Source organism: Lobosporangium transversale (genome assembly GCF_002105155.1).
Source record: "Lobosporangium transversale strain NRRL 3116 chromosome Unknown BCR41scaffold_25, whole genome shotgun sequence".
NCBI classification, from domain to species: Eukaryota; Fungi; Mortierellomycota; class Mortierellomycetes; order Mortierellales; family Mortierellaceae; genus Lobosporangium; species Lobosporangium transversale.
The window spans coordinates 164,754-178,717 of NW_019029003.1; the positions used below are offsets into that span (position 1 = coordinate 164,754).

General features: G+C 38.8%; 5 protein-coding genes across 5 annotated transcripts; 4 read left to right on the top strand and 1 right to left on the bottom strand.

The window, feature by feature from the left end:
• Positions 1–547: 547 nt before the first annotated feature.
• Positions 548–1,605, top strand: BCR41DRAFT_100699 (hypothetical protein). Its single transcript, XM_022019306.1, has 3 exons — positions 548–689; positions 843–1,233; positions 1,367–1,605. Exons 2-3 carry the CDS (start codon positions 937–939, stop codon positions 1,487–1,489), a joined length of 420 nt encoding a protein of 139 aa, XP_021880110.1. The 5' UTR covers positions 548–689; positions 843–936; the 3' UTR covers positions 1,490–1,605.
• A 1,491-nt stretch (positions 1,606–3,096) lies between these two features.
• BCR41DRAFT_387423 (hypothetical protein) lies at positions 3,097–4,801 on the top strand (the record flags this gene model as incomplete). Its single annotated transcript, XM_022027894.1, has 3 exons — positions 3,097–3,288; positions 3,429–4,014; positions 4,118–4,801. The coding sequence occupies 3 exons, from the start codon at positions 3,097–3,099 to the stop codon at positions 4,753–4,755; spliced, it is 1,416 nt and encodes a 471-aa protein (XP_021880111.1). The 3' UTR covers positions 4,756–4,801.
• Positions 4,802–5,092: 291 nt separating this feature from the next.
• BCR41DRAFT_381318 (signal peptide peptidase-domain-containing protein) lies at positions 5,093–6,828 on the top strand (the record flags this gene model as incomplete). The annotated part of the gene is made up of 3 exons (XM_022027302.1): positions 5,093–5,403; positions 5,577–5,886; positions 6,011–6,828. The coding sequence occupies exons 1-3, from the start codon at positions 5,275–5,277 to the stop codon at positions 6,826–6,828; spliced, it is 1,257 nt and encodes a 418-aa protein (XP_021880112.1). The 5' UTR covers positions 5,093–5,274.
• A 3,356-nt stretch (positions 6,829–10,184) lies between these two features.
• Positions 10,185–10,472, bottom strand: BCR41DRAFT_356176 (hypothetical protein). Its single transcript, XM_022024602.1, has one exon. The coding sequence runs from the start codon at positions 10,464–10,466 to the stop codon at positions 10,263–10,265; it is 204 nt and encodes a 67-aa protein (XP_021880113.1). The 5' UTR covers positions 10,467–10,472; the 3' UTR covers positions 10,185–10,262.
• Positions 10,473–13,219: 2,747 nt separating this feature from the next.
• BCR41DRAFT_307823 (Homeodomain-like protein) lies at positions 13,220–13,964 on the top strand (the record flags this gene model as incomplete). The annotated part of the gene is made up of 3 exons (XM_022020880.1): positions 13,220–13,264; positions 13,477–13,606; positions 13,765–13,964. 3 exons carry the CDS (start codon positions 13,220–13,222, stop codon positions 13,962–13,964), a joined length of 375 nt encoding a protein of 124 aa, XP_021880114.1.

The window sequence follows — 13,964 nt, forward strand, 5'->3', positions numbered from 1 at the left end:
CCTTCTCTTTCTCGTTGTTTCTTTCTTGCCTTTGTTTGTCCACGAAAGGTTGAAGAGACGAAACCATTTTTTCCTCGTCTCTCAAATCTCTTTTTTTATTTTTTTATTTTTTTATTTATTTATTTTTTCCCTTACTCTTGCCATCTTGCCATCTTGCCACCGGTTCGAATAATACTACAATTGTAATAAAGACATAATCCCTCTTTTGATCACTATGAGTAAATATCAGAAAATTCGTCTTGTCAGTTCGGATTTATTGGCAACGCCACTGTCAGCAGTCAAAAAAATTGAAGCGCGGTATGACTCTAAAACAAAAGAGTACATCATCCTCTGGAACGATGTTGTATCCGCTTTCAACGATCCAATACGTATCGAGAACGAGGGAACAATCTTGTCCTTTCTTGTAGATGAAAACTTTGAATAGTAATATATTATGGCCATCAATGGTTTTTTTTTTTTTTTTTTTTTTTTTTTTTAATTAGGTATTGGATAATATTGAGTTCTAAAAAAATTCTTTAAAAAAAATATGTATTTCTATAAACGATAGTATCAAGCCGCTCAGAATTCATACAAAGCTTGATGTCGTGCTGGATGTTATAGTTTCCTCCCCAAGCAGGCGATCTACTCAGCAGGTGTGCTTTCAAAATCTCTAAAATATCCTTTGGAAGATGGAAGTGTAACATGCACATGTAAAAAAAAAAAAAAAAAAAAGATTAGTGTATTTTGAAGTTGCCAATATCGATAAATGAAAGGGGGCAAAGCAAAGACTTACCATGATTTTTGTGCTACTCTTACTTTTTGGTGGCGGTGTGACTGCTTATCTGTTTTTTGTGTTTGTGCAGTCTTTTTTTTTTTTTTTTAATTTTTTTATTAAGCTTTCTGCTGGTCATTCCATTACCTGGCTAACTCTTCCTATACACATCACAGTCAGTCATCATGCCCTCCACAAAAAAGAAGAGTCCTTCTGCATCTGCCTCAAGGAATGCCATTGGGAAATCAAAAGCCAGTCCATATAATAAGAATGTAAGGACAACAACAACAACTACAGCAACAACAACAACAACAACTTCTGGCAACAATCAAAAGAAATTGCCCATCTCCTTGAATAAGCCAAGTAACCAAGCAAGGAATAAACACCACAACACCAACCTAACATCGGAGCTAGATGCACTGCTTGATGACCTCAATACTCAACTGCAGCGGAAAAAAACAAAACGTGATACTAGACTTGAGGTAAAAAAAAAAAAAAAAAAAAAATGTTGAATAACATGTGTAAATGGATTTGCAAAAAAAAAAAAAAAAAAAAAAAAAAAAAAACTTGAAAATAACTGACATTGTCCTAATGTTAATTGTGATGCATTTTTAGGATATCAATTCTTCTGGAATCTCAGAATCTGAAAAAAGGCTCAATGAGGCCCAGGAAAAGCATGAGTCTTTACAACAAGATATGATGAGTGCTCTTGATGGCATTTCGGCCCTTGGAAAGTAAAAAAAAAAAAAAAATAAAAAAATAAAAAAAAAATTAGTCATTGTACAATAAAATAGATCATTCTTTCATGTTCATATAGTTTCTCAGTACAAGGATGACCATTTACTCCACATAATTATCCACAAGTACAGCCTCTTTCTCAGTGCAACCTTTTTTTTTAAAAAAAAAAAAAAAAAAAAAAAGTGTAAACTTACTGCAACCAACCTTTTAATGGAGACTATGGCGCAGAAACCAATTTCCTCTATCCATCTCACTCACAAATCGGGGTAGATTGGCAAACGAGGTTAGAATGATATAATAAAAATTCGTCTAGCGGATACTGGATATTGAGCGACTTCATTTTGTCCAGTTCATTTCAAACGATCTTTATCGAGGATCGATCCCCAGCATAAGGGTCGCTTATTTCTTACTCGAGAAGGCAATGATCCTGAAAAAGTAAGTCGGGATGAAACAATTGACAAATCGAACAACGACTTTCCCCGAAGACCAAGCCATGGATCACAAACACAGGAAGCATTTTTCTCCTCTATTATACGGTTTATGATGTGAACCGCATAGATAATGATGCTAATGCACAAGACTTACCGGGATAACTCGTTCAAAAACCAGAAAGTGATCAAAAAGTCTGGCTGAGATAGGCTATTTAGGTATAGTGGATGAGTTGATGAAGGCCAAGTGGCCGAATTTGCCCGTTATATGGTCCAAAGGACAATAATCACGGTCAGTGTCAATCCTTCTGCTGATGCGTTGAGATATAGTAAATAATGGGACTGTTTTGATGCAGAAGAAGGGAGAAGAGAAAAAGGATTTTCACTTTGATGAAATCTCAGGAAATACTATATCCTACACTTTCATCGTCCTGTATTGTACGCTCCAATGCCACAATCAATGGCACAGTGCTGTGGACAGAAAGTGCTGTGCGTATAGGCTCGTCACCAGCCTGAGAGAGAGAAGTGTCTGCAAGAGCAAACCACATTTGCCTTTCAGCACGTGCATGTACACACGAACTTCGTTCTCAGGCTGGTGACGAGCCTACTATGCACACAGAAAATCCTCAGTTGATAAACCTTATGTTTTATATAAAAGAACCAATATTTAACATTAAAGTTACCGTGAGAAAGTAATAGGATATAGAACTTTGTCTACACATTCAAGACGCGTTCATGCATATTCCATATGTACAAATACTGATGAACAAATTTAGTGGCAGTTTTCTTATTCTTTTTTATGCAGCTATCCTTGCTCGCTCATTATATACATCATTCGTATGACTGGCAAAGTCTCAGTGGAGTTTAGTCAAGCGTGATGAACTTAGACATCTTGAATAGGGAAGGGTGCATTGACCACCAACATTTTGATCTTTCTTTCTTTTTTTTTTTTTCTTTTTTCTTTTTTCTTTCTTTCTTTGTTTTTTTTTTTTTTTTTTTTTTTTTGTCAACTTCTATCTCACTTTCATCTCTCTGAAGAGAACATTTGTCACAATGAAATCTTACTTTAAAAAACAGAGCACACCAAGATGGCAACAGATGGCGCTACTGTTTTCCTTGGGGTTTGCCTTGATGATATTCCTTATTGGTAACTTGAATGTGGTAGAATCATCACCAGCGATGCAAGATATCTTCCACGTTGGTTATCCAAGCGAGCAGCAGAAACAGCCATCATTTAGCCCAAACCCCAATACTAAGACAGCATCCACCATTTTGGATATCCTCGGGGAACGACCTGAATTTTCAAAGCTTCTTGAACTGGTGCGAAAGTATGAGGATTTGAAGGATATTCTAGCCGATACTGGTACTCTGGTAAGTTCTAGAACGTTTTCATTTTATACTTTATTGTATTCCCACTACGCGCATCTTTTCTTTCTAGGATTGTCTGAACAACAATACAAATGAGCTCATCCTTTATTTATATCATGTAATATACAATACTGAAAAAAAAGACCACATTGTTCGCACCCACAAACGAAGCCTTTGATTCTGTATCAGATATCGACTATCCCACCCATGATGTGCTGATGTACCATATTGCAGATCAGGTTTACAATTCATCCAGCTTACGGAAGGAGCCGGTCATCAAGTCACTCTTTCAGACTAAGGGCCTCGAAAACTCCCCTCAGTACCTGCGTGTTTCCCAAAAGCACCCCAGTATTCCTTCGGTCGATCCCAGACGCACTTATTGGAGGCATAGGCCCGTCTGGATCACTGCTTCTTCAGGCAGTGATCAAGGGGTCAATGTTGATGAGGGCGTAAAGACTGTTTATAAAGGGCTTGGCGGCGACAGATCATCTATCTACATTAATCGTGCAAAGGTCACCATCCCTGATTTGTTGGCTCAATCGGGTGGCATCGTTCATGGAGTCAATAAAATCATTCTCCCGCCTGGTGAGACCATCTTGGACGAAATTGAGAGGCAAGGGGAGCACTTCAAGTATCTTGTCAAAGCTTGGTCTGAGACCGGCGTAGATGCCCATATCCGAGATGGAAAGGGCATAACGCTCTTTGCAGCCCACGATAAGGCATGGGATGGTAATAGAGAACCTACATTTCCATATTCTAAACGGCCCATTTAATATGTATAAAGTAGATTGTTGACTAGTACTAATTCTGAGAGTCAATCTTTTCTTATTAGCCTTGCCAAAGGATTTGCTCGAGTGGCTGTTTTCAAACATGGGTCGTGAGCACCTGAAGATCGTCACCATGTATCAATTCGGAAATAGGCCTGTTTACACGCCCGAGATCTTTAACACCTCACAGGGAGATGGTTATCACGAGGTCGTCCTCCCTACGCTTCTTCACTCCGCAAAGTACGAGCTTCGTATCCTTGCTAAGGCTAGAAGAAGCAGCCCTATCAGTGCTCCCATAACCAGCCAACCAGAATATGAGGGCCCCGAGAATTGGCTAGGATTCAGGGGAAGGAGATCAAGTAAAAAATATGCGTGCCACCATCACCATCGTCGTCATCATAAAAAGAGCCGAAAGGGCCGACCAAAGCACCGGAACCCGACCCCGCACCGCGATGAGATTATTGTCAACAAGGAGGCACATGTCCTTTATGGGCTAGAGAACTGGATCGCGGGAAATGGCGTGATCCATGTGGTGGACAAGGTGCTGATGCCTCCCCGGAGTGAGGGCTGTGAAAAAATGAGTGCTATTGAATGTTCTGCGTGGGAATTTATGTGGGACCTTGCCCAAGTTGGTTCAGGTACTATGATGGACGAGGCGCTAGTCAGGCAGGAAGACTTGGTCCTGGTTGATGAAGACAAGTAAGGTTACATAAAGAAGGAGAAGAAGAGGAAGGAAGATGAAGAAGAACAGGAAAGGAGGATTGATATAATGATTGACGCGACAGAATCAAAAAAAACAAAAAAAAAAAAAAAAAAAAAAAAAAAAAAAAAAGAAAGTATCAAGTCTATGACATTGACAAAAGGTTTATCTGGGAAAAAAAAAAAAAAAAAAAAAAAAAAAAGACGCGGCGCGAAAAATTCGAACAGCTTGAACGCTCAATGCTCGATAATGAGTAGGCTCTGCTAGTCTGTTAGTTGACCAGCAAATAAATTATGTACATGCAAACTCCCGTCCTTTCTCTGTTTCCCCTTTCAAGTTAAATTTATCGACTAAACCTAGCCAATCACCATGTCCCACCGCACTTGAGGGCAAACAAGGGCCTCACAGACGCATAACTTCATGTAGCAATCCATGTTCACCACACCAATTCTAATCTCTTTTCTTTTCTTTTTCATTTATTCAAACTACCCTTTCCTTTGATCTGAATACGAATCACTCACAATGACAGAGAAATATGTGCCTCCGCCTGAGGCAGTAGAACGAGGACTTTATGTCGCATATGCTGCACTCAGCACCATGGCTGTTTTGCCAATTTATTTTGGGTCATTTGCATCTCTCAAGAAGTGGAAGGTACAATAACAGGCGTGTTTTAATCATCGTCAATGGATAAAACCAGACCAGCATGACAAAGGCCCATAGAAGAAACTTCAGTCAGATATGCTTTCCTACTCTTTATCCGCAATGGAGTTCATTTCATGTAAATACAAAGCCACTAACAATCGATCCGTTTCTGCTTCTATTAGAATCCTAACGCAAAGAAGAAAAAAACAGAGGATTCAGATGATTCGGATGACGAGGATGAGGCTACAGAGTCCATGTCGCTGGAAGATGCATACATGTTTCCTGTATTTGGATCGATTACGCTGTTTGGTCTGTATTTGGTCTTCAGGTACCTCGACAAGACCTATGTCAATTATCTTCTCACAGCATACTTTGGATTGCTTGGTGTCATGGCCACCACCCAAGTGGGAGTCAACTGTATCGCACCCGTTGTCAAACTCGTTGGCATTGATGTTGACAAATGGCATTTGAGACTTACCAAAAAGAAGAAGGGTAAGTGTGGATTACTAGTTTGATAAACAAAAAAAAAAAGCCTTTTTTCTTTAATGTGAATGCTCTCTCTATTATGGCTAGTGCCTAATTCTTGGGTCTATTTTTTTTTTATTTTTTTTTTTAGAACTGTACTCGGTCAAGTTTACTATTCTTCACTTGATCATGATGGTTGCATCAGTTCTTTTGTCAGGATACTATGTGGTTACCAAGAATTGGATTGCCTCCAATGTTTTTGGTATCTGCTTTGCCTTGAACGCTATTCAATTGCTTTCGCTTGACTCCTTCAAGACAGGAATGATCCTGTTGAGCGGTCTGTTCGTTTATGATATCTTTTGGGTCTTTGGCACAGAAGTGATGGTGTCTGTGGCCAAGAACTTTGATGCGCCCGTGAAGGTGATCTTTCCTCGGTTATTCTTTGGTTTGCCTGTTGGGGAGCCTTATCAATTTGCGATGCTTGGACTGGGTGATATTGTGATCCCCGGTGTCTTTGTTGCATTATGTTTGCGATTTGATCAACACTTGACTGGTATCAAGAATCCTAATTTGGGACGATCGACTAGGTTCAGCAAGCCTTATTTTACAGCCTGCTTCATCGCCTATGCCATTGGTTTGGGCACAACGATTTATGTCATGCATACGTTCAAGGCTGCTCAACCTGCACTCCTCTACCTCTCTCCGGCGTGTATTCTGAGCGTTTTAGTCATGGGATTGGCTCGCGGTGAGATCAAAGAGGTCTTTGCCTATACTTCAGAGGAGGATGAAAAAAAGGAGGATGAAAAAAAGGTCTCGAAGAAGATTGTTACCCAGGTTGAGGATGATGATGAGACCAAAGCGGAGTCTATTGCTGAAAAGACATCGTCCCCTAGTGGATCAGATCATGAAAGTGCAAGCACACCCAAGCTTCGTAAGCGCAAAGGTGGAAAGGCACAAAAGAAGAAGTAAAAAAAAAAAAAAAAAAAAAAAAAAGATACAATCCGTTGTTTTCTCCTCTTCAATAAATAATGGCTGCTCACCGTTATGATATTAAGCTTTGGTTGCATTGTAGTTGATAGTTGACGCGTCACGTTGGCAAAGACATTTGTTCCTTGGATATGCCTTGCATCCTGCAATATTTATCGTAATATGCGTGATGCACTCTTCAAAGATCTAATGATGATGATGGTACTTTGTGTGATTCCTATCAGAACCATGCTCTTTCCTTCCTCTTTGGTTCCAATATAAATACAGAGTCTTCTTTTTTTCTTTTCTTTCTTTTTTCTTTTCTCTTTTTCCTTTTTATTTCGTTAAAGCCATTTTGGTATTTTGACCATATCAGTTAGTGCTTCTTTTGAATACTTACACATAATGACTTGCATCTATGACTTATAGCCTGCATACAAGACAAAGAGGCTACTGCTGACGCCGTTGAAAGAAGACTCTTTCACTCTCTCTCCTTTTTTCTTTTAAGTATGAAGAGAATAATCCTCAGTTCAAGGTTTCAGTCGCTCACTATCTTCCAGATCCCTTTCTTTTTTCCTCTTTCTGGTCTCCCTGGTATTCTAAACCTATCGCATGGCGAGGAAGTTATTGGTTCTCAAGCTCTCAAAATATTTGAAGTGCTTGCTTTATTGTTCACTCCCCTTATTTCAATTAGCTTCATCTCTAGGAAGTTTGCATTCGCTGTTACATGTGGCTATCTTTTTTTTTTTTTTTTTTTTTTTTTTGCATGTGCTTTCTATCCGTCTGATGTAATGAGCCTATTTCACGACTCTGTCTCCTTATAGTCTCCACTATAGCTTTTTTCATTCTCCGGCTCACCGCCATGTCGCTGCTTTTCTTTGTTTTTCCTTTAGGTTATCTTGCATTAGTGGGTAAGAGACAACGACGACAACGAACACTTTCCTGCATGCATGCGGAAGTTCTTGTTATGAATTGTTCAGGATTTTCCTCTTGTTTATTTAGGAGAAGAGAAGAGATCTTCAATTTCGTAATATGCAGACATGGTGTTACAAGTTCAAGGACACTATAAACATATCGTAGATTGATATTCACATTAAAACCTGAATGACAGCAATGGCCTTCCTTCCGACCACTATCTGGAGCAAGCCATCCGATAGCGGATCCATCTCACCACAGCATTCTTTCTTCTTCTTCTCTTTCATCTCCAGTATATACCTTCTTCAACAACAATGCTTATCGCAACCGGATCATGAAGAATATCTCACCGAAACGACTTTCTTTCTCCTCCCTAATGGCCGGTGAATTGCATTGGGACGGTTACTTTCATTTTTTCTTTTGTCTCCTCTTCCTTCATTTTTTTTTTTTACTCACCTCCCTTTTTTTTTTTTTTTTTTTTGCCTTGTCCTGTCATACAACTTTTTCCGAATCAATTTGAATAAAAAAAAAAAAAAAAAAAGCAATTCCTGCAAGCTAATTTCTATCTGTTTTGCTATATCAATTCAATATTTTTCTCCTTAGAAGAACTCGTGTTCAGTTAGAGCATAAAGAGGTACTGGGCGACGACGACGACGGGAATGACGCTATTGAACTAACTTTTTGCCTCCTAACCTTCCCCCATCTCCTTTTCTCTCCCTTCTCTTTCCCCCTTTTTTTTTTTTTTTTTTTGTTTTACAACAAAAAAAAAAAAAAAAAAAAAAAAAAAACTCGTTGTCATGAATCGTTTGTGCCTGAATCTTAAATGTGGACAACACAGTCAGTTTCAATCAATACAAAAAATTACATATCCATTTCACGAATAGTTCAAGAAGTATGTTTAAAAATATTTGTGCATCATACCATTCTATGGGCACAGTAATGTAAACTCCGTCCGTAGTCGAGTAGAAACTAATCCAAAGTGGAATAAAACAGTGAAGAAATACAAGAAGGCTTTGACATGAATACAGGCATCAGTATAGAAACAATCTGTGCTATTTGAAGCTGTGCTTGTTTGGGAAGACGCACGTACAAAAATAAAAAAATAAAAAAAGAAAATTCAAAGCACGCCGATCAGTTGAAAGATCTACCGTGTCTAAACAGATGTATCCTCTTTTGAGAACAACTGAGCAGGCCACACTATGGGACTTGCTCTACCGAGTTAATCAGATTTGTCCTTAGTCTGTAATGGAAGATCATCCTTTATGTTCTATTGTATTACTCTTGTTTCGTAGATCAGGAAGAGCTCTATACCAAAAGTAGTAAAATCAGAAGTATCGGCAGCAGTAGTACACATAGACTGGTTGGACAAAGCAACAATGTAACATCAGATTGGCATCATCTTGGACACATCAATGCTGATGAACAAGAAATAGATGTCAGTACGATTTTAGTCCCTCAGTGCTATATCCTGCATTGCTTCCCGTCTGTCATCGACTCTTGAGTGACAAACCTCCCGTCTTTTTCTTTTTACCTGCCTATTCCATGTCTCAGATGAGAGAAAGAGAAAGAGAGTTTTTGTACTACTTACACTCTAGAGTCTTTTCTTTCCTTGACACACTGTTTTGGGTTTTGCGACTGAGAGAATATGCACAATGACCTCTCTTTTGTTGATGGTTTTAACTCTTCTGTTTAGGAAAAGGGAATGTGGCTACGATGTTTTCAAGCATTCCAATACATTTGTAAAAACCGATTATTTATCAAGACAACAGCCAAATAGAATTTAAGGGAGGGAAGAAAAAAAAAAAAAAAAAAAAAAAAAAGCGTGAAGCAGTTTAGACGTATATAATGATATTATTAAAACTAATAATAAAACCAAAAGTATCGCATCGTGAAGGACGTTCCTTTGCGAAAAAAAAAAAAAAAAAAAAAAAAAAAAAAAAAACTTCATAGACTGAGCCCTCTTTGTTCTTACACTCTTGATATGCGGATTGATTCCGTGTTGAGTATATTTTGTTCTGACCCTTGATCTCCTTTCTCTTACTCTCTTTAAAAATATTTATGTGGTTTTTTTTTTTTTATTATTTTATTTTTTACGAACAATCACTATAAAAGTTCTCGAAAACCTCTTTGAGTTCTACCTGAACGTCTCTACCCTCCTTCATTCCCTCTCCTCTCCTTCATTCTCCTCTCTTTGTCTTCAAGACGCCTACAGTTTCATCCTGTCTCTCTTTCGTTTTTCTTTTTTTATACTTATTTTACTCTTCTATTCAAACTAACAGTGTATCCTTATTATTACATCAGCAGTAGTATCATTTGTGATATTAATCTTTTTAAACGATTCTGCACATCCCAGCACCTTTTATTTTGTTTGCTTTCATATACATATATATTTTTTGTTTAAAAAAAAAAAAAACGATCGTAAGCTCAGATCGTAAGCCTATATATCCACAACCCTACACTCAATATTAGAACCGGATCCCTAATAGGGACCGAGCTATAGTGGTCAACGCCTTTATCGCTTCTCAACTTCCTTTCTTCCTTACTGCGTCCCTACTCAAGCCATGCAACACCATCACCAAGTACCAGCATTCCATGCAATGCATCACCCACACCTGCAACAAGAACAGCAGTATGGACATGGAGCACCGGTTCAAGAACATGCTCAGTATCAAGGACCACAGCACCACAATGTGCCGCAACATCCACACATGGCTCCTTCCTATCATCACCGCAACTGTTTCTTGCCTAATGGAGATACACCTGACAGCAATTCAGCTAGGTCTGTCCCTTATTCTCATTCACATTATCAGCCACATCCACATCATGACTATGCGCCACTACCTTCACATCGCCTATCGCACCATGCGCAACAGGATTCCCAGCAAGAACAGCACCAACAGCCAAGTCATGCAGGGCTTCATTCAACTCGCCACAATCATCATTTGGTACAGCATTCGCGTTCCTCTTCAACGTCCCCTATTGGACGTGAACAAAATAATGGTGATCCTGCAGTGGAGTCTGACGAATCGACAGTATCAGACACTGAATTAACTTTCAATAATGTTCAATGGACGCGTCAAGAGGTAAGGTTATTGTTACACATTTTAAACTCTCTATTCTTTTCCCTCCCTTTCTTAATAATAATGAGCCTCAAAAGAAAAGAGCCATTGTTTGCTTGCCGGCACAGGATTGGTTAAAAAGATGGTGGTCTGGGCGTTGGTAGTCTTTGTGATTAGACTCGCTAGATTCGTTACAGCTTTTCGATTGGTTGTGCCCAAACAAAAAAAAAAAAAAAAAAAAAAAAAAATCACCCTAAGATTCATCCCGATCCTTGAGACCCAAAGAAATGGTGGCGTTGACATGTATTTCTTAAACACAAATGTATACATGGATGTGTAGAGAAAGGTTTTGTTTGGGGATCCTCATGGTTTTCATTGGACCCCCATTCATAATCGGATTCAACTGCTCATCTCTTCCCATCAACACTCCTACTTTTTTCCACTAGTCCCATTCCTTGGTAGGCATTTTGGTTTGGTAGATAGTCTTCTCCATTCATGCTTCCAACCTTAAAAAAACCCCTAAACTATTTCTCTCTGGATGTCCCATGTTGTTTGGAGTATTTTTATTATTTCTACCATTATTATTATTATTGTTGTTGTTTGGATAACGAATTAAATAAATAGATCTTCTCCCTTCCTCCTTTGTAATTTTATGTCCTTGTGGACCACGATTGCACAATGGTGGTTTGAAGCAGAAGGAATGAAAGAAAAGAAGAGAGACTGGAGGGAGAAGTTATTGAAAAATACGTCTCTTTGTACTCTTTGGATTGCTTTCTTTCCACCCCTTTTCTCTTTGCTTTCTTATTCACACACAAACACAAACATACACTCCATTCCTACAATGACGAAAGTGATTTGGAGAAAAAAGGGAGAGGCAAAGAGGAATATCCCCTTTTCGTTTGGATTGTGGGAGGACGTGCGTGCGATGCGTATGTGTGCAGATGTGCGTCCATGCATGCCATCGCATAAACATGTTTGTTTACAAACATTTTTCTTCCTTTTTTTTGTTTTTTTTGTCCCGATGGGATGTGGGATAGAGTTCATGCTTGAAGTTGATGTTGCCGATGGTGATGCGGATGGTGATGGGATGTTGCTGAATTGTTTTTTTTTATGCGTCCTTCTTGTGACAAAGCGTCGAACATGCATATATGCGGAGTAATAGCTCTCTTTGACCTTTCTGCAGTTTCCCCTTCATTCATTCATCTTATCCCCCCAGCATCCTCTTCTTTTTCCCTCTCTCCTCCTCATTGTTTCTCTCCCCTTGGTGTTCTTTCTCCTTCGTCTTCTTTGTCCTGTGGATTCAATAGTATTTGAAGCAATTTTGTAAATACACACTATGCTACCCGTTCTTGGCATTAGCCCCGATAACGTTACTCTTGTTCCGCTCATCTTTTTTTTTTTTTTTTTTTTTTTGTCTGTCTCATGTCTCCCATGCCATACCATTCATACCAAAACTCGTACCCATTCATTTTGTCACACTATACACAGCAAATCATTGCTGCTATTTTTTTCATCCCCATTCATTCGCAAATCCATTCCGCGCCTCTTTATTTAGTGGCGTGGACATCACAGTCACTTTTTTTTTTTTTTTTTTTTTTTTTTTCCTTCCTCAATCTCGCCTCTCCTTTCTTTGCTTTTTTAACAAAACTTTTTTTTTCTTGACTCTTCAAGCACATTCATACTTGCACTCATACTCGCACTCACACTCATATTCTGCTACATCCATATCTACACCCAGATAACTATTCATTCATACACGTTCTCACTTTACTCTCGCTCTCTTTTTGCTCGCAACGTACATTCCTGTCTTCTCCTGTCCAGTCCCTTTTTTCCCCTCCTGCGTATCTCACACCCTTTTGAAAAAAGGTTGGCTCATTGGAATGCCACGCACCAAAAAAAAAAAAAAAAAAAAAAAAAAAAACGTTGTGGTTCAATGTTTACTTCTATTACTCGCATGCGTCTTTCCACTTCAACGACTTATATTTCGCGAGGGAGATTGGAGGAGAAAAATGACAGCCGTTAAATTGATGTTTTCGGTGTCGTTGTTCTATGTTTCTCATTCTAGAAGCTTTTATATTTTTATCAATCACTTTTATTTCGTCAACGTCTGATGTTTTGATGCTTTTTTTTTTTTTTTTTTTTTTTTTTTTTTGGTTACTGCCCAATACTTCCACTTCACTTTATCAATGCATTCTTTTCCCAACACTATTGCGCCTATCATTTACCCATCTTTTTTTATCTTGCTCAGTCATTTACTAATACATCTTTCAATATATCGATTGATTTATTGCTTGCTCTGACAGGATAACCTACTCCGGGAAGCTGTACTCAAGTTCAGTGGCAAGGCTTGGAAGCGTATAGCTGAATACTGTTTCCCCGACGGATCTCGAGATAAAGACCAGTGCCTTCACCGTTGGCGAATGATTTCTAAACCTAGATCAATTAAGGGCCCTTGGACTCCCGAGGTAAGAGCATATTCTTCAGCATAAATCTGTAGTTAGGACAACTTCCTTGCAGAGAGCTGATAATGTATAGTGATGAAATAAAATAATAATAATAATAATAATAAAAAAGCCAGACTGAAGATCTGCTACTGAAATTTCAAGCTAAAGCTGATAACTAACTAATTCTTGTTCTATCGATATTTCATATATTCCATCAAACGTTTTATCCTTAGGAGGACCGCCAGCTTCGGGCACTTGTAAACGAGTTGGGCGCTGAGAAGTGGGTTCTAATTGCCAGCCGACTGGGCTCGCGCACCGGTAAACAGTGTCGTGAGAGATGGCACAACCATCTAGATCCTACCAGTAAGTAGAGGGTACTAGACTGTTTGTTTGGCAATAGTCTGGCACAAATGCATTCATCAACTCGATAGAAGGATTTAAAGGACAGTGTGACATACTACTAAACATACTTAATGACCGTACCATTTCTTTCTTTCTTTTCTTTTCTTTCCTTCCCACAGTTGACAAGTCTCCGTTCACCGCTAAGGAAGATGAGCTAATCTTTAAGCTGTTTGAGCAATTTGGATCGAAATGGGCAGAAATGTCCAAGCTTATGCCTGGACGCCCGGATAACGCAATCAAGAATCATTTCAACACATCTATGCAACGTAAGCGTAGACGTCTCAGCTTACAGGACCCTTCAGGTATGGATATATTATAA